We start from the raw sequence: 25,436 nt of genomic DNA on the forward strand, positions 1-25,436 counted from the left end.
TGCCCACTGGATGTCTATTTTTAAATTTATTCCTGCTTGCGCTCATCACTATGGTATATGAGCATTCCATAGCTCTGGACTGTCTACTGACAAGTTCCTGTGTCTGGTTTCTTACAGTCTAACTTTGGTTTCTGTCAGATATACTGGTCTCCTCAAGAATAGCTTAAGCAGCATGGCACAGAGTGAGAAGCTATTCTTGGGCCAAGCTTATTGAAGGCTTAGAGATTGCAGAGGACTGTTATACTCTCTCTTTGGCCTGGCCTGGCCAGATGGTGAGTTTCTGCATGGTGGAACAGCAGCAGCTTCCTTCTGGCCTTTGTAGTCAGTCCCATGTAGAGTTTGTTGCCATACTCCAGTCTGGAGGTGATGAATGAATGGATTACTGAGGGTCAGCCTTTGAGAAGAAAGGATGATGTTTTCTTGCTAGTCAAATATGGAAGAAGGTTTTTTTGGTGACTGTTACTATTTGGGTGACCAGGAGTGATAATGAATCTAGCAGGACCCTGAGCTTAGACATTACCCGGCTCATTGGTGGGCCTATGCCTTCAACTAAGGGGGAAGTTATGATATTTACCAGCTGTCCTGAGTGTTCTGTCCTTCATTCATGTTCCAACTTCTTTTATGTACTGGGATTTCTGGGAAACAGCAGGCTGTGTGCTGGATGAGAAGGACACTGAGTTGGGTGCATCTGTATAGATTTGGTTCCCTAATCAACATCTCCCTTTTTGCTTTTACACTGATGTGACAGAACTGATCCCTGCAGTAATATCTCAGGGAGGAGGAGCAGTTGCCCTTCATGACCCTTTAGAATTTGGACAGTTGTAGGGAGGCCCTTCATGTCAAGAAACTATTTGGTTTGTTTATGAAGAGTTTGAACTATCACATATTTCAAGGTTGGTTTTGGAAGGCCCAAGTAGGAGAGAAAAAGAAGAATGTGAGGGCTAGTCTGAAGTAAGGGGAAATGGGGGAAGCGTTGAGAATGGTCTGCTCTGGCTCAAGGTGGGGAGCCCAGTGCGAGCGTAAAACCTACATTGAGTGTAGGGGAAGAAAGATTAGAGTTCATGTAGTACCAGGCTGCAATGTAGCAGCCCAAGGAAATTATCTATGAGTTCTGTTGAAAGCAGAGAAGCCAAGAAAATACTGGCATAGTAAATACAGGACTGGGTCAAAGCAGGGATCCAGATGGAGTACCTGCAGCCTTAGCCTAAGTCATTGGAGTATGGTCAGCATATGTGCTGGGCCAGTCTGTGGTCAGCGGAGACTGGAGAGTGTGTCCAACAAAGTGATGGAGAGGGCCTGGCACCAGCCCAAGGCTGGGGAACTCCAGGCCATGGTGCTGACCTGTAGTGGGGGAGCCAGGTGAAAGCCTGTGGCATTGGTTTGCAGTGAGAAAGCTTAGGCAGAGGGATAAAGTGCAGGTAGGCAAGGAGACAAGGCACCAGCTGAGGAGACTGGCAAGGTGCATGGCCCTTAACCGAGGAAGAGAGAGCTGAGAAAGATGAGAGGGGAAAATATCATCCCAGTAGCGACTCTGGCAAACGTGTGGCCCCAGGGCAAGTCAGGGGACGCCAGGGGTGTGGGTGGCTCAGGTCCATGGACTCCACAGCTGGTGGTGCTCAGTGTGAGACAGCAGGAGCATCTTCCAGGAGCGGAGTGGCTTGGACTCCGCCTAACTGACACCCAACTCCCCCCTCCCTCCTCAAAGCTAGCAGCAGCAGCAGCAGCATCCGCCCTTCTTCTCCAGCCCTGTGCATCCAGCCTGCCGCTGCACACAGCCTGCTAGCCGTAATCCCGAGCCCTCTCCCTCCCCTCCCGCCCTGGGAGGATGGGCTGCAAGAGGCAGGAGGGCAGCCCCAAACCTTCCTAGAGCTGGGCAAACAAAGGGAGCAGCAGCCGCCGGGCAGGGGTGGATGCAAGCAACCATGAAAGGCTGGGTCTCCGCCTCCTCTGCTGCCGCCGCCGCTGCCGCGGAGCCGCGGACTGCGCTGTGAAGGAAGGAGGCGGAGAGGCGTGACTGGCTTTGCCTTGCCAAGGTAGAAGGTGTAAGGGAAAAGGCAGAAATAAAAATGTCTTCTTCTGTGGGGCCCCGCGGCCCTCGCCCACCCACGGTGCCTCCCCCGATGCAGGAGCTGCCCGACCTGAGCCACCTGACCGAGGAGGAGCGGAACATCATTATGGCAGTGATGGACCGGCAGAAAGAAGAGGAAGAGAAGGAAGAGGCCATGCTCAAGTAAGCAGCCGTCCGTCATTCATTCATTCATTCATTCTGGGCCGGTCCCGGTGGTGAGAGCGGACAAGGCAGCGGCGCGGCTGGGCTGCGGCGCCTCCGGGAACGGTGCGGGGCTGGGCTCGGCCACACTGACCGAGCCCCGCGGGGTCCCTGCCGGAGACTGGCCGCGGGTCTTGCCCTGCAGAACCCCCACCCGCCTCCCCGCACGGCCCTGAACTTCCTTCTCTCCCCCGGCTGCTCTCTCCCACCCTTGGGAACCGCCTCCCTTCGCTGCGGGAGACGCCTACCTGAGGAGACCCACACCCAGGAGAGGCGGGGGGGGGGGGGGGGGGGCTCGCTCTCCCCCCCCCCCACGCAGGGGAAGAAGCGGGGAACCCCCCTCCGCTGTGGTGTGTTAGAAGAGGGGAGACCTTGCCATTGGAAAACCCACCACATTTTGGGAAGGGATTCCTCTGGGGGCCTTAAAACCCCGCCCGTTACGGGAGGGGTAATGGGTGGGGTTTCCCTAGGACAGAGCCTTCAAAAAACACCAGGCTGCCTCCACCTGGCTCAGTGTGAACCCAGTCCTGCCACTTGGGGATTAGGCAGCAACCTGCCTCTTCCTCTTCTACTTCCACCCCCTGCAGTTTCTCCAGCTGGGCTATCTTCCTTTTGCTATCTTCCTGTCTGCCTGGTGGTTGCTGAACTGTGGGCAAGGATGGGAGGCATCTTGCTGTGGAGGGGCGTTTTGATGTGGGAAAGCACAGTGTGTTTATAATTAGCTACACTGTTCCTTCCAGAGGGCAAGGTGTATGCTTGTGTTGGTGGGCTAGAGAGACAACTGGTAGATTTATTACACTGTTGATTACATAGGGAAAGATGTTGGGGGCTCAGGGCATTGATGGATGCCATATTTGGAAACCAGTTTCTCTCTTGAACCTTTTATCTCTTTCCCCCCGTTCTTCCTTGCAAAACAACACCTATGTGACCTCACTTTCTATCCTTCTCCATTAGCAGCAGGCTTCAAATGTAATGTTACTAAATTGCCTCCTGTGAGTGATGAGACTAAACAGATTGAGACTGTGGCCTGAGGAGGAGAATCAAATTTTCTCTTCCTGTAACCACCCTCCAGGCCTATTCACTTTTGGATGGAAATGGCAGAATAGGTAACTGACTACATGCAAAGCTCTTAATGTGATCCAGATGCTTTGTATTCTGTAAGGTGTGTCCTTGCCTCACTGTATACTATTTTCTTGTGTGTGTTCAGAGGGTAGGGCTGGTGGCTTGGACAAAAGGTGTGACATACTGTGTGTGGTGTTTTCTTTTGGCTGCATCAGAAATAACCAGTTTTAAGGTGTGGGTTTCAGTTTTTATACTTTTCCCTGTAGCCAATAGTATAATCTATAATGGATGGAAATAGTGAATCCCTGCAGTCTCTTAACTTCTGTGCCATGTATTGCAAGTGATTTGAAGCTGAGGGCAGTGTCTGATTGTGCTGTCGTCTCTGTCCTTTCAGATCAGTGCTGGGATTTGCATTTCTGCAGTGGCTGCTGCTGGTAACTGCAGAATTGTACACTGAGGCCCACTAGCTAATGATGCTTATTGCCTGGGACCAGGACTAGGGATGGGGGTGTGGCATGGAGAGCGGAGTTTGGGATGAAGAGTTTGGTTCACTGCTGCTGTGGTTGTAATGCTTGGGGTGTGATCAAGACTTTATTAGGGTTGGAAGAAAAGCAGGATTGTGAAACTGCACTGTACTAGCCAATGTGGGGATGAAGCATTTAGGGTCACTTTCAGTCTTTGTACATCATTAGAGAATTGAAAGGAACTGCTGGCCAAATGCTATGCACTACATCTCTACTTCCCTCATTCTCTGTCCTTTGCCCCTCTGCCCATTGCTACTTCCATACAAATATTTAGCCTTTATTCTGTGGGAAATAGCATTATAAGTCCCATGTCCACTGCAAGAGAAAACTTTTGTCAGGAGTGGCACTAATTTGTCAGTACTATAATTGTTAATGTGGGGTAAGGCATTTCTTTGCTTCTTTTATATTAGCATCGGTGAAGCCTGGAAAATTGTTTAAAATGTTTTCCACAAGGGTGCTGGAATCTTCAAAGCTTTTGCTAAAAGACTTGGGGCACTGTTCAAAGTTAGTTTTTTAGCACAGGTCAAAAATTGCCCTTCGTGGATTCTGCTTGAAAATTGGATCTTTCTACATTGCTTTAGACATGTATTCAAAGGGTTTGTGATGCCAAAAAGAATTTCTTGTAATTTGGTCCACATAACAATTCCTATTCAAAGGCATCTGAAGAATAGGAAATGCTCTGCATCAGGCTAAGAAAAATGTGATTTTTTTTTTTTTTTTTTTTTTAGATAGCTGGAAATTCAGCCCATAGTTATGGAATGAAGGGGAAAGCTTATAAACTTTGCTAAATAGCGGGGGTGGCCAACCTGAGCCTGAGAAGGAGCCAGAATTTACCAATGTACATTGCCAAAGAGCCACAGTAATACGTCAGCAACCCCCACCCATCAGCTCCACCCCCCTGCTCCCAGTTCCTTCCGATCAGCTGTTTTGTGGCGTACAGGAGGCTCTGGGGGTGAGGGGGAGGAGCGAGGGCATGGCAGGCTCAGGGGAGGGGTTGGGAAGGGGTGGAGTGGGGGCAGGGCCTGTGGCAGAGCGAGGGGTTGAGCAGTGAGCACCCCCCGGCACATTGGAAAGTTGGTGCCTGTAGCTCCAGCCCCGGATGCAGTCCCTATACATGGAGCCACAGGCTGACCACCCTTGGTATATAGTTATATCATTATGGGAATTAGGTCAGAGTCAGTAGTTTCCAACTAGTTATGATTTTATGTGTTGCACAGAACCATTATATCTTCTAGAATCATTGTCCTTTTTCTATATGGCCCACACTACACTTTTTTTTCCCCTTGGGCAAGAATTATACATGCTCTTCCTCATAGATAGGATAACAATCTGAACAAGCATCTCCTGCCCTAATTTTGCAGAAAGGGTGTATGTGATATACATATATGATGGTGCTGTCCATGTAATATTCCACAGCCATATTATACATTGTGAATCTTAGACCATGTTACCTGCCTTCTACCTGTTAATTTGTCTCCAGCAGAATTGGTTTTAACATTCAAAATGTCTGAGCAGATTCAAACAGCTATCAGTTTTCTTTTTAAAACAATCTGATAAGGAAATGTTTCCTTCCATGGCACCCACATCCCAAATGTGGAACTTCCTCTCAAAGTAATGCTGGTCTGAGATGCCAAATGGACAATATTCATTCCTAGACCAGTGACAGGTTTACTGCCCAATATCTCAGGATGGAAGATGGATGCACAAGGGGGCAGAATTAAGGTTGCAGAGGCAAACGTAAATCTGGCATTTCCTAATTTTTAAGTGCTTGACTTTGCAACCTAAATAATATTTTAAATATAGTTTTATTGTATGTAGTACACATGCAAGCTTTATGAGAAATGGGACTCAGAGCTAAACACACTGGAATTTTGTAAAGTCTAGAATGCAAAATTGGATCCAGATTCCACTGCTGGCTCCAATCTGTATTGGAGATCTGAAATTTTGAAAGCTATATCGCCGTACCCCCCTTCACACATGCTTTTACACAGGATAAAAATAACTCCCACTGTAGTTATATTATTCAGAAAGTCTGACTAAATGATCACAATAATCCTTTCTGGCCTTAAAAAATCTATGAATCTATAAGTTAATAGGTGTTGTTGATGGTTGGCAGGAGGGATGGGGAAAAGTGGGAGGAGAAGTGTAGGGTCCTTATATAAAACTCCCCAGAGCAAAGGGCTGTCACAAATCCAGATTTTGATAAACGTTCTACGGAAGAGACTATCTTTTTAATATGCTTTCCTCCTAATGTTCCATTGGTTGGCAATCTGGAAAATGCCAGTTGTTCCAAGAGTTTAAAAAATAGTTAAATTTTTCATTCTGAATCTTATCATGCCCTTTTATTTTTTAAGATGTACCTAGACTCTCTCTTTTGCTTCCTTTGACACTGGAATAAAATGGTCAAACATACTGTATTGATACCTCCATCAGGTGGCTAGTTAGTTAACATATTGCAGAGCGTTCTTTAGCACTTTCATTTAATACTTAAGAAAAAGAAAGGTTGTTAAAATTTTTTGAATAGGAGTGTACCTTATATTGTGAGAACAATAGACCAAATTATCTGCTAATGGAAATGGGCACAGATCACTTGACTACAATGCAATTTTGCTTATTTGCATCATGAAAGAATTTGGCCCAATATTTGTTTTCAGTTTGAATCACTTATATAAGCAAATATCTGAACTGAGTAACCTGTAGATTATATTGCTGTAGACCTCATTCCTCCATACCTCATCCCTTCTGTACTGTCTGCTATCACTATTCATGGCTCGCATCTAGAATTATATTGTAAGGGCCCAATTCTGCACTCCTGTACACTGGTCAGACCCGAGTAACTTCACAGAAGCAAAAGAACTGCTCTGGATTTTCATTAGTATAAATAATCATAAGATTAGGCTCAACATTCTTCAGGGCATTGGTCTATTTATACTATAAAGAATATAGTATAATTTGGGGGACTGGGAAAATAGGGAGGATTTTCTAAAGCATTCAGCTGGCATTTTACCATTGAGTTTAACGGGAGCAGATTTCAGCCAACAATGAATGCTTTTGAAAATCTGACCTATGCTATTTTTTGGAAAAACGAGTCTAAAACACTTGTATCTGCCGGGTAACTTTAGTCTGCAATGGCTGTACTGTGGAAAACATTTCATAGGATCCCATCTAATTAGATTCGAACACCAAAAAGACTTGATGCTGCTCTTTTTGGACATACTTGTGCATAACCTCAAATTACTGGCAGAAATTTGCACATGATCAGGACTAGGGAATTTTACACAACATTCTTCAATGAAAGCCAAATGCAAGATCTGGGGATGCATGGATAGCTTTTCAGATCTGTGCTTCTGCCAGTTGGGGCCAATGTTTAATCCTTACATTATCCAGTGTGTATTTGGGGAATATTTTTCCTTAGAGCATGCCTAGTTGTGGAATGTAGGCACTGAATTGGGTTCTTAGCCATTTCTTCACTAGTCAGAACAGATTATAGAGAATGGATTGCGTTATCTGAAGTGCATTCATGTTTGTGCTGATACTTGTTGATCTGGGACTATGTTTTAATTATCTGTATATATAATTTAAATAAACCCTCAATGTGATTGCATTCGAGAGTCTGATGTCCACAGAGAGAGTTTTGAACAGGAAAGCCATGATCCAAATATATTTTCTAGCACTACAGAGATGAGCAAAGCTCGTTGTGATTTTTCAGTCATGACCTACAAAGCCATTTGCATCCTCACCACTTTGAAGACATGAAGGGGCAAGGATGTGCAGAACAACTCTTTCCATATAGCGCTCTATTGGATGCTGAACATCCATATTGGCACACTGCCTGAATTATTCCCCATCATATCAGCTGTATCTTGTCATTTGCAATCACAGGACCATATACTCTCACTCTTTGTGAACAATTCAGTGTAATCAGTGTTAGGTCTGCTGCAGACTGAGAGGATTGCATGACTGTCACCTCTGTATTGAGCCCAGATATGTCTGTTTCAGTGCCATTATAATAAATGCATAAATGGTTAAATTTGGGGGGCACTTAGACCAGAAAGGAACCACGGCATGGTGCCACCCCTGGAGCACACCCCTACGTTGCAACCCTACCAGTGGGGCTGGACCTATCCCCCCACACTGGTGCATGGGTGAACTGAGCATATCAATGGGCTAGTGTTAAAGCTGTTGACGGTCCATCTATACCTGAACTCTTTCAGATTTTGGAGATCTACTGTGTGGTTCTGAAGGCAGATTTGAGCCATTAGGGCAGTGATTCTTCAGAATTTAAGAATAATTTTCTCTGTATTTAGTGCTTGGGTGATGAACACCAATTTCTGGGTAGAATAAGTGCTTTTGTATGACAAGTCAATCATGCATTTTAAATGCCTTAAATCTAGAGTTATTTTTACAAACTTCATTATGTGCAATTTGTCATTACATTGCTCACAAAAGGAAACAAAAATCCAGCCATGCTAATAGCTTAAGGAGTTAAAATATGACTTTGGTAAGAAATACTCACATGAGAAATATTTTGTAGGATAAACCCTTTAATAATTAGAATATTTGAAATGTGATAATGAGCCAGTTTGTTTGTTTCAAACGTATGTGTGTTTTATGCAACTGGGGTTTACAGATTTTTGAACATATTCTGTCACATTTCTATCCATGACATGGTAGGTAGTGCTAGTTTTGGTGGTATAAAGCAGTGGCTCTCAACCTTTCCAGACTATTGTACCCCTTTCAGGAGTCTGATTTGTTTTGCCTACCCACAAGTTTCACCTCACTTAAAAACTACTTGCTTACACAATTAGACCTAAAAATACAAAAGTCTCACAGCACACACTTTCTGAAAAATTGCTTCCTTTCTCATTCTTACCATATAGTGATAAAATAAATCAATCAAAATATAAATATTGTACTTACATTTCAGTGTATAGTATATAGAGCAGTATAAACAAGTCATTGTCTGTATGAAATTTTAGTTGGTACTAACGTTGCTAGTGCTTTTTATGTAGCCTGTTGTAAAAGTAGGCAAATATCTAGATGGGTTGATGTATCCCCCTGGCAGACGTCTGCATAACTCCGGGGGTACGTGTACATCTGGTTAAGAACCACTGGTTTTATGTATATCATATGTAAAGCATTTAGTCATTTAGGGGAAAAAATACAGAGCTGCAGTCCATGCTTCATTGTAAATATTCAGTCAAGTAGGAATGTGGAGGTTAACACTGATAGCTTTTTTTCTAACAAGCTTTCTGTATGTTGCACATGAACGTGTTAAGGACAACAGTCAGAGTAATTTATGATTTATATTCATTATTTTGTTTTCTAGGTTTTTAATTCACATTTTCATATGAAGGTATTTGCAAAATAGAGCTATTTACAAGTTTACATATTTGCAACATTCTCTTTAGAATCATTTCACATTTTGACGTTTGTGTTCTGATGAAGTGAGGTTACACAGATGTAGTTGGGGGCATAATATGGCCAGAAAGCTTGAATTGTAGCATTCCAATATTCAATACATTAGTTATTGTAGCTGAGTATTTTCTTTGGTGCTATTGTTCATTTATTGAAACGTTGACACTGGCAAACCTAAGTTAAGTTTTATTGTTGGAAAAACATATCCATTGTGCACTTTTTTTTAATAGATGTAGAACGACAAGGCAGGCAGCTAGTTGATGTGTGTTCTGACAGTGCACAAGGCAGTTTATAGAGGACAGGACTTGTAAAAACTCTGAGCCATCCCAGTGTAACTCTATTGACTTTGTCCCTGAACGATTTTCCCATTTTCAGTATTTATAAAAACTCCTTGGCCTGTCTCTTTCTGGTATCATAAACTGCTCAGTCAGTCCTTCTATCTGTCTAGCCTTGTGTACCATGCTCATCACTGTATTATAGGAGTGCATTACAAATTCTGAAAGTAAACATAACAAAGGATCTCTCTCTCTCTCTCTCTTTCCCTACCCCTCTCGTCAGTAGAAATTTTTTTTTATGGGGAAGTAAAAGGCTTTTTTCTGTTCTTTCATTTCGTTTTATGGTCGTGACTCTTATGCACTGTTTGGGCAATACAGAGTATCATCAGCTACTGATTAGAAACACCAAATATTAAATGAGCACTTTATTATAAAAACAGATAAGTGAAAGTAATTTGTTTAGCGCACCTCCCCACTTTGCTTTTTTTTGCAGTTGCCACTTTAACAAAATTTTGCTTTTTTTCATTACATGAAGCAAGTTCCTAGGTACCAAAGGAGAGCCCTGCAAATCTGTGGATATCCATGCACCATATTTGTGGATCGGATGTGGATGCAAATTTTGTATCCATGTAGGACTCTACTTACATGCTGCTGTGCCTGTTTCTGCAATTGATGGGATAGGTTTAAAAGCTTGATGGTATGTGAGTGTACAAAGGACAAACTCTCTGCTTATCATATTAGTACAGACAATTAATTGGCTAAAATAATGAGGGGAAATCCTCACCCCTGCTCTGGCCCCGCTATGCTGGGTAAAAGGGCCTGAGTGGTATAAGCAGACCGTAAAATCCACTGGTCCCTCCAGGTGAGGATTCCCACTAGCACAAGCACTACAGTAGAGAGGAGTAAGGCTGTGCTTTGAGGATCCCTTCACACTCCTTGAAGTAGGAGGTATGCTAGGACTGGGAGGGGCATGTCAGGAGCAGGGCTGCAGCGTACCATGCTGTGGATATTGTGGGTGGCACCGTGGCCCCTAGGGCAAACCTAGAGATTGCAGTAACTTAGATAGACACATCCCAGGGCTGTCTAAATTATGCTGCGGTCCTCTCCAGCCCCTAGAGCAGCTCTGGATAAAGAGTGAATAAAGTAGCTTAAAGCCACCTTAGCATTCCCATCCCCGGACACCTCTTAGAAGCACAGTATAGAATCTCACTCATAAAGGATAAGTACAATATGTATGCATTTAAGAATTGGAAAGCGTTTTTGTATGAACATTCCATATGGAAAATATGTACAAGTCATTACATAGGCTTTAATTTTAATAGTCTATTGCTTTAGTGTAACTTAAAATATGTACAGTGTACTGTTCAAAGTTGATCAGCAGCTGGAGATCATCAGTAATGACTGCACTGCACTTTAAGTGGGGATGGGGGAAATTGGCTTGCTGGGGGAAGGGGCATACCTTTTTAGCATACCTCTTTAAGGGCGCAGAGGCACGTATGTTGCCAAGATGCGGAACGGGTAAACATGGGGACTCTGACTCACCCCTCCCCCTGCCAAGTGACCAGAGGAGAGGGGAGAGTATATAGGTGCAAGCCAGACAGGAGAAGCCCTCTTTCACCTGGCCCAAGTTGAACAGCTGCCACCCTTGAAAGTGGTGAAATACCAGGTTTGGTCAGGATCCGCTGGGGGCACTGTGCTGGCCTTTAAATTCTTGTGGGGCTGGGAAGGAATTTTTCCTTCACCACCAAATTGGCCAAGGCAGAGTGGGAGTTTTTTTGCCTTCCCCACAGTGGGTTCGGGTGGAAGGGCTCATTTGGGTCCAGCACAGAATGGGAGTGAGGCTATAATGTTGCAACTCATTTCGTTAAGTGTGGGGCGGATGTCCAGTGCAGATGCTCCATAGGGAAGTGATACAGTGATCAGATAAATGATTTAGTAAAGGATTTAAAGGAGGTGTTTATTAATGGAATGGAAAAGGGGTGGGGAGTGGGGGCTCCTATGACTGGCACAGCAGAGAGCCAACCCCCTTCTTTATAGCCCAACTTAACATTTATTTGAAGGGAGGGTAGTAAGGTTCCAGCAGCAGGTTGGCTGTGGACCAGGATGGAAAAGGAGGTGAGGCTGACAGAAGGCCCCCAGGTAGATATTTAAATGATCATGGAGTTGCATGCACTGTACACTTCTATCTGCCGGGTTCTTCCAGACAGTTGTTAATAAAGTTTTCAGCCTGATTAAACCACATCCAGTGTCTCCTGTCCTCCTTCCAGTATAGCCAGGCAATATAGTCCACAGCCATATCATTTCAGATTCAAATTTTGCCAGATCTTACAAGTTAATGTCTTGATCCTGCAAACAGACGTGGCTACACTGTCTGACCTTAGTGGATCTCTGTCCAGGCTCAGGTGTGGCTGGGTGCACATCTATTTACAGGGTCCGGGTTTAAATGTATTTAATCACTGTTTAGATGGGAGACTTCCACAGTAAATTCTGAATGTTGCAGTAGGAAACATGCTTCCCTCTGAGTTATTCCTGAACCAATGTGGGGTTGCCAGGCGTCCGGTTTTTGACCGGAATGCCCGGTTGAAAAGGGACTCTGGCGGCTCTGGTCAGCACTGCTGATTGGGCCTTTAGAAGTCCACTCAGTGGCGCAGTAGGACTAAGGCAGGCTCTCTGCCTGCCCTGGCTCCACACGGTTCCCGGAAGCCTCTAAGCACAAGGGAGCTGTGGAGGAACCTCAAGGGAGCTGTGGAGGCAGTGTCTGCAGGTGAAGGCAGCATGCGGAGACCCCTGGCTGCCTCTGCACCTAGGAGTCTCAGGGACATGCTGGCCACTTACGGGAGCCGCCGAAGATAAGCGCCGCCCAGGAGCCTGAGCCCCTTCCCGCACCCAAACTCCCTTCCAGAGCCCACATCCACTCCCACACTCCGAACACCTCGGTCCCAGCCCCACCCCAGAGCCCGCACCTCCAGCTGGAGCCCTCACCCCCCATGCCCCAACCCCCTGTCCCAGCCCTGAGCCCCCTCCTGCATGCAAAACTCCTCATCTCTGGCCCCACCTCAGAGCCCACACCCAGAGCCCTCCTCCCTCCCTGAACCTAACCACCTGCCTCAGCCCAGAGCCCCTGCCCGCACCCCCAGCTGGAACTCTTAACCTCTCCCGCCCCCCAACCCCCTGTCTCAGCACAGATCCCCTTCCCACACTCCAAACCCCTTGGCCCTACCCCCCCAGCATGGAGCCCACTAATGCACTCCAAACCCCTCATCCCCCAGCCATACCCCAGAGCCCACACCCCCAGCTGGAGCCCTCAGCCCCCTAGCCCTGAGCCCCCTTTTGCACCCCAAACCCCTCATCCCTGGCCCCACTCCAGAGCCTGCATCCCCAGCTGGAGGCCTCATCCCCCTCCTGCACCCAAGCCCTCTGCCTAGCATGATGAAAATGAGCAAGTGAGTGAGGGTGAGGGAGAGCAAATGATGGAAGGAAAAGGACTGGAATGAGCAGGGGCAGGGCCTCATAGAAGGGGTAGGGCAGGGGGTGGGACAAGGGTGTTCAGTTTCCTGCACTCAAAGTTGGCAAACCTGTGCCTCAGCTTTGTAAGAAATGAAACCAAAGCCTAGTCACTTGCACTTATTAAAGATCTCATAGCATTTTGCAAGAGCAGAGCTATGCTCTGATTAAATCCAGTTTAATTAAATATGTTCTGTGTGCCAATCTTTTTCTGAAGTTTTAATTGCATATGCTATTTTTTTTTACTTCCTCTGTGAATCTACATGCTAGTGTTTCATTGTGGTGTTAAGCAAGTACTGCATTCCACTCCAAATGGGGAGTTTTCGAAGATGCACAAAATGATTTTTTTTTTATTGGATCAGTAAAAATTTGAAAATCCCTTTGGAACTAAAGGCGCTATATATTTTTCCTGTGTTTCAAGACAAAATTAAATATTGATCTTTTTTATGTAAAATCTATTTTAAGAATGTAGGCCTTTGGTAACATACTATGGTTTTTATAACTTGTGTTTTTATGATTCAATATTGATTGCAGCTTTAAATTTACAAAAAAACAAACCTTGATATATAATCTCTTTACAACTTATTTTGCTAATTTTGTATGTACACAAGTTAAGTTCAAAGCAGAGCATCATGCATTTCAAAAGAAATATTTATAAACACTTCAAAAACTATTAGAAAACTTAATTAAAATAAGAATCAACATGAATGTAAATGGACTGGTGGCTCAGGGAAAGAGTAATGAACTACAGATCCAACCACCTCTACCTCCTGATTGTTTCCTGCAGTCATCATTAATGTTCCAAACTTGTTACTGTGTGAAGAGTTTTCCATAGGTTATGTGAAATATAGCAGTAATTTCAGTCCAGTTCCTGCTGGACACAAGCACATCATAAAACCACACTCTTCCTGTTCTGTCCATATATGAGACTACTGAGAGAGAGAGGTTTTGGGCAGAGTGTCAATCACGTGTAGATAACACACAGCTGTCTCTTTTATCAAACCCAGGTGTTGAGTTTGATTTCCCAGGATTTAATGTTGATTGGGAACTAGATGAGTGTAAACAGTCTGAGGCTTAATCTGGGTTAGATGTAATAATGCTAATCGGGTGGAGGAAGGATCTCAAGGAGAATATTAAAGACAATGACATTCATTATTGCGGGATTTTGTCCAACTTTTATTCAAGTGGTTTGTGATTTGGGGGTGCTTTTTGGATAAACTGCTTCTGGAATTTCAAGTAACTTTGTTGATTAAGAGCACCTTTTTCCTTCTGCATCTGGCTAGGTGTTGGCAACATTTCTCTCAGCTCAGTCTTGTCCAAGTGATCCATGACTTCTGTCATCTTCAGATAGATTACTGCCGCATCCCCCATGTGGGGTTATACTTGAAGACAACTCAGAAGCTTCAGCTAGAGCAATATGTGGCCACAAAACATACATTATGCCTTTTCTTTGTCAGCTGTATGTGCTTGCTATTCAAGATGTCAACTTCAGTCTGAAAGTCCCATAGCCTGCATCCTAGTTATCTGATACTGTCTTCCTTCCCATGTACTGCCACAAGAATTGAGATCAGCAGAGACACATAAGGTATTAATTTCCAAATATAGATAACAGGGGATTTGTGACCAACCTGTCTCAGTGAAGGGTCCTTGATTCTGGAACTTGCCCAGCAGAACTCTCCTTACAGAGTCAAAGCTTAGTGGTCTTTAGGGCATGGTGCAAGTTCTCATCTCATATAGGCTTTTGCTTGAAGGGTATTGGGGCTGGATAGGTAAATTTATTTGAGCAGTCTCTTGTTTTTTAGTTAAATTATTAGGTTAAAATACCAAGTGCTAAATATTGTAGATAGGCCCATGTACATTTGCTATTTTATGAATAAACCAAACAAGCAATAAATAAACATGGCACTTTTGCATCTGCCACCCTTGTTGACCCACCTTGTCAGAGGCCAAGGACTAAATGAACAAGAAAACCAAACTATCCCCTTCCATCTGTCCCCTCCAGGATAGAGTTGAGACAAATTGTGAGTAAGGGAAAGCTGGAATTGCCACAATGTCTATTCTGTGGTTAAATATTAGACTAGAAGGGACCTTGAGAAGTCATCTAGTCCAGTCCCCTGAACTCATGGCAGAACTAAATTTTATCTAGACCATCCCTGACAGGTGTTTGTCTAACATGCTCTTAAAAATCTCCAGTGACAGAGATTCCACAACCTCCCCAGCCAATTTATTGCAGTACTACCCTGACAGTTAGGAATTTTTTCCTAATGTCCAACCTAACCCACCCTTGCTGCAATTTAAGCCCAATGCTTCTTGTCCTAGCCTCAAAAGTTGAGAACAATTTTTCTCCCTCTTGTATGTACTTGAAAACTGTTGTCATGTCCCCTCTGTCTTCTCTTCTCCAGACTAGACAAACCCAATTTTTAAAATCTTCCCCCATAGGTCATGTTTTCTAGACCTTTAATAATTTTTGTTGCTCTTCTTGGGACTTTCTCTAATTTGTCCACATCTTTCATGAAATGTGATGCCCAGAACTGGACACACTACTCCAGTTGAGGCCTCATCAGCACGGAGTAGAGCAGAAGAATTACTTCTTGTGTCTTGGTTACAACACTCCTGCTAATACATCCCAGAATTATGTGTGTGTGTGTGGTGTGGTTTTTTTTTTGCAACTGTTACACTGTTGGCTCATATTTAGCTTGTGGTCCACTATGACCCCCAAATCCCTTTCTGCAGTACTCCTTCCTAGGCAGTCATTTCCCATTTTGTATGTGTGCAACTGATTATTCCCTCCTAAGTGGAGTACTTTATATTTGTCCTGATTGAATTTAATTCCATCAGATCATTTCTCTAGTTTGTCCAGATCATTTTGAATTTTAATCCTGTTCTCCAGAGCACGTGCAGTCCCTCCCAGCTTGGTATTGTCCACAAACTTTATAAGTTTACTCTCTGTGCCATTGTCTAAATCATTGATTTAAGATATTGAACAGAACTGATCCCTGCATGACCCCACTCATTATGCCCTTCCAGCCTGATTGTGAACCACTGAAAACTACTCTCTGGGAACTGTTTTCCCAGCTTCTATGCACTCAGTTTATAGTTGCTCCATCTAGGCTATATTTCCCTAGTTTGTTTATGAGAAGGTCATGCGACACAGTATTCGAAGCTTTACTAAAGTTAAGATATACCACATCTGCTGCTTCCCCCTCTATCCACAAGACTTGTTACCCTATCAAAGCTATTCAGTTGGTTTGACATGATTTGTTCTTCACAAATCTATGCTGACTGTTACTTATTACCTTATTATCTTTATTATCCTTGTTAAATCAAGGAGTCCAGACTCCAGAGGCTTTATTGTTTGAGGTGTTGAGTGCTTCTTGTGCAGTGCTGAGTACTCATTGCTCCCTCACAGGAGCTGCCAATTTAGCCCCTTTCATGACCACTATAAATTAACATTACAAATTATTTTTAAAACCTGAAGTGTATTAACACTGTATCATCTTGGAAGAATGTTCAAAGGATATTTTGTAATACAGTTATGCTTCCTGATTTAGTCTCAGAGTTGAAAATTAACCCAACTGATGATAATATAGCACTCCTCAAGTCTGTGCATCTGCTGCTGTATCCAGCTGAGACAGCCAGCACTCTTCTGTGACCAACAGTGTTTTATACATCTGTCATTTTCTCAGGTGTAAAAGGTTACCTGCAATCTGTGAATATTTTCCTATGAAATGTGTGTTTTGCTTTAAAGATCTTGTCAGCTGCACTTGGTGCAGTTTCTCTGGGGGTCCCAACTTCTCCCTAACTAGTCCCCTTCAATTAGATCAGCCCTTAAACTCCTTCACTTAAATGGAGTTTCAGCCCTTAAACTCCTTACAGTCTCCTTTTGTTTCTCATAGGCAGCTTGGCATGGGGCTCTTATCCTCCACTATCCCAGGCCTTTCTGTTCCCCCTCTTTTATAGGCTTGTTTTCTTTATTGGTCAGTGCTGTGGGTGCATGTCTCCACGATTGGCAGTTCTGCCAGCTGTGCAAGGGTGTGATCAGCCTGCTTGTCTGTGAGCAGGGAAGACTCCCCTTTCCTTTCTTCCTGTGCTCAGTATGGGATTTGTAAACCCCATTACAGATCTCAATTTTATATACCTTACAATTGTCCAGCTTATCGGTCATTAGACGGAGGCATATTATATTTAGTCTATAGCCTGTTTTTTCACATTTCAGGAACAAGCAATTATTCTTCCTCTTTTACCCCATTCCAGTTGTTGTAATCACTGTGAGTTCCTACAAAATGAAATCCCAGAAAGATGGAGTTGGCTGAAAAAAGACATTCCGTACTTTTGTTAGTATTTTCTTTCTGTTTAAAAACTGAGCTTTCAGTAAAAGTGTAAGCTAATAGGCATTTGTAGTGAGTCTTCCAATGCTGCCTTCCCTCATAAACTCTGTTACTAATGGGACTAAACTCTGTTACTAATGGGTCAAATGTGAAAATCAAACAAAGACTCAAAAAACAGAGTACATGTACTGCTAAATTATGACTAAGATGCAAATTAGGGTCTCTGTGCAGTCTTGTCATTGGACTCAGTTTTTGATTGGTTTAATTTTAACTTTGGCCGTTTATGGTTTAAGAAATTGGAGAAGTACTTTATGAAATCCATGGGAGTGAAATGTGCAGAAATGGCACGGTGAAAAAGAGAAAACAGTGGTTTCTGATTGGCATCCTAACTGCTCGTGGACCTATGCACAGTATCCTTAAGTAGTCTTTCTAAATGACTCACCACACTATATAGCTGTGATGGAAAACAAATGATTTTATTCATAGGAATAAATAAAATTTGACTTTCATTTATAAATTTGACCTCATTTGAAGCTGAAGATGCTCAGCATGTCTGAAATTTGGACCATTAGCGAAGTACCTGAGTATAGATTTAGTTTCTCCCAAGTTTAAAAATACTGGCCTTTTTGTTTATCTTTTCCCCCCCCACAATCCCTCCCACCCTGAAATTATTGAGATCACTCTCCTTTTGTGTATCTTCCTTTGGGAAACCCTCTTGTTTCTCACTGACTCATTAGAGATGCTATAGCAGTTCTTGGGGTACCAGAAGGCAGCCTCTCCAGGAGAAGTATCTTGATGGTGAATGGCCACAGAGCTGGGCAACCGCAAAGCTGAGACATTATTAAACTTGTAGTGTTAGATTTTATGACTTTATTGTGAGTGCAACGATACTGAGGTTCATAATTTTTTGATTCAGTCTTGTGAAATTTTACCCTTATCCAGAATGGCTTTCAATCTCTCATTATTTTTAAACAAAAAAAAAAAAAAAGACTGAAGCCATTGGTTGCCTTCAGCAAGGTAACCATTATTTTCCTTTAGCCTTTGGAGATGAGAGTAAGGGTTCCCTTAGTAATGATGGTTGCCACCTTCCATTCTTTCCAATGGGGCTAAAGCCAGGTGGTCCTGAAGAAAGATTGTGGCTCCTTCAGTCACCAAGTGAGGGCAAGGCAAGGGATGTGATAGTATGGAGTTGCAGGGAATGGGTCTGTGGTGGCAGCAGGGAAGAGGGATGTGTAAGGAAATGGGTCAGGAAATTACGAAGAAGTGCAGGTTATTGTTGGATGCAGGAGGCAGACTTTGGGGAGTAGTTGCAGGAAAATATGGAGTACAGGGAATTGTGGGTGGCAGAGTGGTGAATGTGATGGGTAGGAGACTGAGAGGGGAGAAGAAAAAAATCAGAGGCAAGTGAATGTAAGGGTTAGATTGTAGTAGAGGGACTGGAAATGGTAGGAGAACATGGAGGAAGAATGTGGGTGGGGCAGCTGCCTATCTAGGTAGGGAGGGGGTTAGAGAGGGGTCAAATGGCACCTCGCCACACACCAGGAGTTGGGAGACCATAAGTGGAATCTCCCATGAGAAGCAAATAGGGAAGCCTGCATTTTTATGTGTCAGAGATTGAATTTTGAGACGATCTCGCACATTGGGGACAGGCAGGTTCCCCTTAAAGGTGAAAAAAACAGAAGTCCGGTAGGAAACAAAATGATTTTTATTTTAATTTCATGATAATTAAGCCAATCTCATGATATTTTGGGGGCTGAGTCATGATTTTTGAATGCTTGGGGTTGGCCATACTGCTTTCCCTTTTCTCTCTGCAGGCCACTGCTAGGTAGGTGATGGGATCCAGAACCACAGATTGATTTGTTTCAGAGTAACAGCCGTGTTAGTCTGTATTCGCAAAAAGAAAAGGAGTACTTGTGGCACCTTAGAGACTAACCAATTTATTAGAGCATTATGCTCTAATAAATTGGTTAGTCTCTAAGGTGCCACAAGTACTCCTTTTCTTTTTACAGATTGATTTGAGTACAAAAAGAATTGAACTCCTCAGTGTGTTCAGCTGCTTCCCTGCCACCACTCCCAGTTACTCTGAGCAGCAGCTGCAGTAGTTTAGGGAGTTCTAATAGCACCCTCCTCTTCCTCCTTCCAAGCTGCTTCTGAGTAGCAGTTGGGTAATGAGCTATGCAGGGAAGGGCTGCCCCACACAGCTCAGGGTGGAGTTAGAATTTCTCCTCAGAGTTGCAGAGGAAAGTTTGGAAAAGCGTTCAGAGACTATGCCAAGGGTTCAAAAGCCAGAAGGCAAATAAAAAGAACTCTAGGTTATTTTATGAAGTTTTACAATTTTAAACCAATCCAGTCTTTTTTTGTGGTCTTGTCTCTTGATTTTTGAACACTTGTCAGTTCTGTAACATTAGCTTCATTTTAACAGTTGAGGATTAAGACCCCAAAAGATTGTCACACAAGAATTTTGTGGCAGACACAGGTATTAAACCCTGACTATTTTTAATCATAAGCTAGTTCTTTAACTACAATACAGTTCTTCCTCCCTATATCTTGTCTATCTGTTTCATTAGACCTTAGTATGATTCTTTTAAACTTTTTAACAGTGCTACTATTTTTGCTAGGCAAGGCTCAGAACCCAGAAATAGCAGATTGGTGGTAAAAGCAGAGTTGTTGGTGTAGCTGCTGTATAATGGATGGGGAAATTGGATAGGTTGGAGGACAGCAGAAAAGGGAGAAACTTGGTCAAGTTGACAAGTAAAGGTGAGAGAGGAAAGTAGATAATAGACAGAGAGAGAGAGGAAGGTAGATAATAGAGCAAATGCGGGTACCAAGTGGCAGATTAAACACTGACATTTAAATTTTACTTCATTTATTTATTTTATTTCCCACCCCATTTCCACCTCTTCTCAAAAGTGGTATCAAAGCCCTGGGGTGTATTTCTGACAGGGGCCCAGAAATGTCGGTACTGGTGTGGAGTGCTTGAACACTTTATTTATAAACCTAGGAAGAGAGATTTTTAGTCCAGTGATGCATGCCCACGTTCTGTGGCTAAACTGCTCCATTTTAATTTCTAACTAGATTCTCATTTTCAATATTATTTGGAAGGTGGTAGGTAGTGTATAAAGTAATTGAAAAGTTTAAAAAATAAGTTCTAATTTCTCCTACAAGTGTAAAATAAACTGCATACTTATTTAATATATGCAATTTTAAATTAACAAGGACAGTGATATTTTTCCTGTTACTGTCTCTATATTTGTCCTGAATTTTCAATTTTGTATGCTTTAAAATATACATGAGCATTTGGCAATTCAAGTGATATGCTTTTGTTTTAATGAGTGTCATGCAGCATCTAAAGCAAGATGAGAGGAGACAAAGTAATCCCTTTGTGTAGATTAGGAAATAACTGAGATCTCATTTATTACTGTGTGGTGACTGTTGACTTTTTAATGATAACCAATATCTAGGATAGCTCCAGCAGAAATACAGTGAAACTGATGCAATTCTTAAATGTTTCACTGCTTCCTTTAGAGGAGTAGCAGAGCAAACTTTACAAGAATCAGGTCAGTGTCATGCTACTGTTTTTCTGTGGGCAGCAGCATAATCCTGTGTGGAGGAGGGATGGGAAACAAAAAAAGTCACAGGGTGGACAAAAGGGAGACTGGGAGAAGGAGAAACAGATAAAAAAGGACAATGTGTACAACTGAAATAAAGAAGGAAAGGAGTGGTACTGTCCTACATCCTAAGAGGAGAGAGTTCCAGGTTTGACAAGTAATAATGTACTGGTGTGTTTCTGTTGGGAGGGGGGCAAGGAAGATGAGGGAGTTGTGGGATCTAGGGTGACAGCAGGAAGGAGAGGAACATGTTGGGTTTCCCATCAGGGCAGTGCTACTAATCCTGTTACTTGTGGTACCATCTTTTATATCAGCCTCCTGCTATTAGGTTTAGGTCTCTGATATATTTGTCAAGCTATGAATTATGGTATAGATGTTGGGATTCCACTTGGCTTATTCAGAACACCTCATTCAGTTCTGGGAGAACACTTTGTTCAGTTCCAAAAACTTTGTTTGAATCTGGACTCGTCACTGAGGTTTTGTTGTTGGCATTTCATAAAGCTACACTTGAGGTGATTAGCCCACGTGTGGGTGGGTGGGTGGGTTAGGGTCTAAGTTCCCTCTAAGCCAGTGGTTCTCAGCTGTGGTCCACCACTTGTTTAGGGAAAGCCCCTGGCACGCCGGGCCGGTTTGTTTACCTGCTGTGTCCGCTGGTTCGGCCGATTGCGGCTCCCACTGGCCACGGTTCGCCGCTTCAGGCCAATGGGGGCCGCGGGAAGCGGCATGGGCCGAGGGATGTGCTGGCCGCCCTTCCCGCAGCCCCCATTGGCCAGGCACAGCGAACTGCGGCCAGTGGGAGCCGCGATCGGCTGAACCTGTGGAAGCGTCAGGTAAACAAACCGGCCCGGCACGCCAGGGGCTTTCCCTGAACAAGCAGTGGACCACAGTTGAGAACCACTGCTCTAAGCTGTGTGACCACACAGCAGGCTAAAAAGAGCTGTGCAGGTGCGCAGCCACAGGGGCCTGGTGGGGAAGGGAGCAAGTTGGGGCATGCAGGGCTGTTGTGGGCCTCTCTCCTGGCCTTGGAGCTCCTGCTGGCAGGAAGAAGTGCCTCTCCCCCGGAGCTGCTGCTGGTTGGGGGAGTCCTCAGGACCCATCCCCAGGGCAGCCTGCACCCCAAACTTCTCATCCCTGGCCCCACTCCAGAGCCCGCACCCCCCCAACCGGAGCCCTCACCCCCACACCCCAACCCTCTGCCCCAGCCTTGAGCACCCTCCCGCACCCCAAACCCCTCATCCCTGGCCCACCCAGAGCCTGCACCCCCAGCGAGAGTCCTCGCCCCTGACCTCACTCTTCAATCCTCTGCCCCAGCCTGAGCCCCCTCCCATATGCTGAACCCCTCGGCCCCACCCCCGCCACACACCACCTCAATATTGGTGCACATAACAAAATTCATTCTGCACATAGATTTAAAAATTAGAGGGAGCATTAGTTAGGGTACACCACAACTCAAAAATACATAATTATAAATCAGATTTTATACATACAGACTAACACGTGCATGTTACAGTCTATATTGTGTTAAGTGCTTTATGATTGGCTTACTAATTCTGTGAACCAATCCTTGTATAGATTATAAAATATCCATGAGCTACAAAGTGCGCTAGTAAGCAAAGCCGCAGCTGCAAGCTTATCCTCACACATTACTCTTATTACTATTTCTTTAGCTACCAGCTACATAGTATTTATAAGACCACTTGTGAATTCATTCTTTATCCATTGTTAACCTCTGTTTCCTTACTTCTGTTTTCTTTCATTGTTCATACAAAGCCTACAATAGACCCTAAAAGTGTGGAAAAGTTTTCCCAGTTCTTATTTGCAAAGTAGAAGTGAATTGGGTGTGTGCACAAGCCCACCTAAAGCTTAAGGTTTATACTCAGTGCTCAAGCTCCAGCACCAGTGTGAACCTGCAACAGACTGAACAAATAGAAAATGTGAGTACCAAAACTTCCATTCATGCAGTGTTTTGTGTGACTGAAATTTTAAAGACACATGTCAGGAAATCTCCTTTGGGCTGAAAAAATGTATGAAAAATGTCAGGCCAAACTGCCATTTTTTTGGGTAAAGTTAATGGCCTGAAGATATGAGCTTTTTCTACTATAAATATAGCTGCTGTGACACCATGACCTATTATTTAAATGGCCATAGTGGTAATCCTCATCATATCAGTTGTTATTTTCACTAATGAAAATGCTATTTGTTTTTCCTTTCTTCTATTAACTGCACATAAAACTCTTGAAAAGCGCTAGTCTTGGCCACGAAAGTTCTCTAGCCACAAGTAGTGTGCTAGCTACAGTCAGTGCAAACTTCTCCACAATTCTGGAGGCATTGCCTCTAGAAGTGAAAGGGAGTTCATTTCCCGCCCTCCCCCCTCTTTTTTTTTAACTTTAATACCTCTGCTGAAATTGCCAAAGGGAGTCCCTGCAAGTACTAATTATGATGATAGTTTAGTGACATACACACTTGTTAAGAATTACAATCAAACCACGGAGCCTCAATGATGGCCTGTTGTGACATGAGCTGGTGATCTCAATGCAATCCCTAATAAACAAGTGTCTACCACAATTATCTTCTGTCAGAAAATAGGCCTCATTCAGACTTATGATGGAGATGAAAAATTCTGTATTCCACTACTGGTCATCTTAATATTCATACCTCTTGTTGTTCTCCTATATTCCAAACAAATCTAAACACGTGAGGGACTGTCTAGTTCTTCGAACAGTGTCCCTGTGGGTGCTTCACTTCAAGTGCATCCCTGCATCTGCAATCAGAGAGTTTTAATAGCAGTGCCTGTTTGGGCTGCAGGTGCCCTCCCTTCCTCTCACGCCACCACTGGCAGCTAGCATTGTGCAGCCAAAGCGCTCTCGGTTCCTTCTCAACTGCCTTTGCCCTGAGACAGCGCCCTCAGCAGCACTGCCTTAGTTTCTTCACATTTACCTTTTAGACTTGGGTTAGTATAGTTATACAGTAGTTAGTTAGCTATAGCTACCCTCCTCTCCACTGTTTATTTTCTTAAAAAGAAAAAATATTATTAGTTACCAGTAAGATTCCACTTTTCACCTTCTTCACCTGGTGGAACGGTGCTGACAGGGGCATGCCTGGATCTCTGGGGTTTAAATGCTGTCTTTCTTGCCGGGAAGAAATCCCGGTCAGTGATCGGCACCCCAAGTGTGTTCATTGCCTGGGCGAGACACACACATCTTAAAAGTGCCACCATTGCCTCAACCTCAAGACTCGCTCCAGAAAAGCAAGGGAGCTCATGTTAAAGTTCATCCTGACGGAAAATTCACTGCACCCAGCTTCCAACCCTGGACTGCAGACCTCAGTGACAGCCTCTGGCAAACATTCCGTGCCACCCTTATAGAAGAAATCACATTTCTCCAAAAAGGTGGTCAAAAAGTGGGCAACAATCTCCCCTTCCAGGGAACCGGCTAAAAAGAAATGATCCCCAGCTCATTTGACATTCTTGGTACTGACCATAGCGCAGTTGAGCACCAGTGGTTAAGCAGGATCTTCCAGTACCGCTGGTACCATGAAAGCTAAAGACCCTAAGCGGGTGGGCTCTGAGAGGAGTGGCAAAGAAAAGCTTAGCGCCTCCTCCACAGTATTGATGGAGCCTCTTAAACATGCAGCACTGGGCAGCTGAGCATCACTGCAGTTGATGGCACCATCTACTGGTCTCCTAGCACAAACCAGAGCCACATCGGAACCGACAACTGCTACAGCTACAATGGCTCCGCCAACGATGTCCTCCTCAGTGCTGATGCTTGCAGTACCACAATAATTCCTTTTCCACAGAGGCTTGCTTGTCTCTACAACACTGAAATCTCCCATTCTCGGTACCGATGTTATTCTAGCACACTTGTTACGTATTAATCATCCAGATTGGCCCCACCCTTTGCCAGTGATAAGGAGGATGATGAGGATGGGGACGTTTACACTTCACCCATTCAGACAACTATCAGACCAGGCCCACTGAAACAACCCAGATGTCACCCCCAGGATGATGGACATGCATGGATGTTACCACTAATGCCGTTCCCACCACAATGGCCTTTATTGGGATCCATGGGCTGCGTACAGGAAACATTATTCTAGGTCTTCTAGCACTCGCAGAGACAGACCGAGACGCTCCCCATCAGCCTCAATAGGTAGACCCTCCGAGCCTTGGGAAGAGACTTTTGAAGAGCAGGAGGAGACTTTGAAGCCACCCCACCAACCAGTCTTTCTTCATCCTGTCTGGGCGAAGCCATCATGCCTCCACTGCTCACAATAGCCGTTGACTTTAAACAATTTCAGGAGCTATTTAAGGGGATTGCTGACTTGCTCAAGATACCCCTGGAAGAAGTCCCAACACAAACTGCTGAACATTTTACAAACATCAACCTCACTGAAAATTGTGCTCCACATAAATGAAGCACTCATGGACCCAGCCAAGATCACTTGGT

At 44.1% G+C, this 25,436-nt stretch overlaps 1 protein-coding gene across 27 annotated transcripts in view; it reads left to right on the forward strand.

The window, feature by feature from the left end:
* The first annotated feature begins 2,009 nt into the window (after positions 1-2,009).
* The window catches only part of RIMS1 (regulating synaptic membrane exocytosis 1), a 513,389-nt gene continuing 489,962 nt past the window's right edge, over positions 2,010-25,436 (forward strand). For 13 of the 27 annotated variants that reach the window (XM_084623253.1, XM_084623231.1, XM_084623235.1 and 10 more), the window contains exon 1: positions 2,011-2,230. In XM_084623253.1, the coding sequence (XP_084479379.1) occupies positions 2,067-2,230 (164 nt within the window). In that variant the 5' untranslated portion in view covers positions 2,011-2,066. Of the gene's footprint in view, positions 2,231-25,436 lie in introns of all 27 variants that reach the window. The other 14 variants (XM_084623248.1, XM_084623228.1, XM_084623249.1 and 11 more) reach the window with 2 other exon arrangements.

This window comes from Lepidochelys olivacea (assembly GCF_965140295.1).
Source record: "Lepidochelys olivacea isolate rLepOli2 genome assembly, chromosome: 3".
Taxonomy (NCBI): domain Eukaryota; kingdom Metazoa; phylum Chordata; order Testudines; family Cheloniidae; genus Lepidochelys; species Lepidochelys olivacea.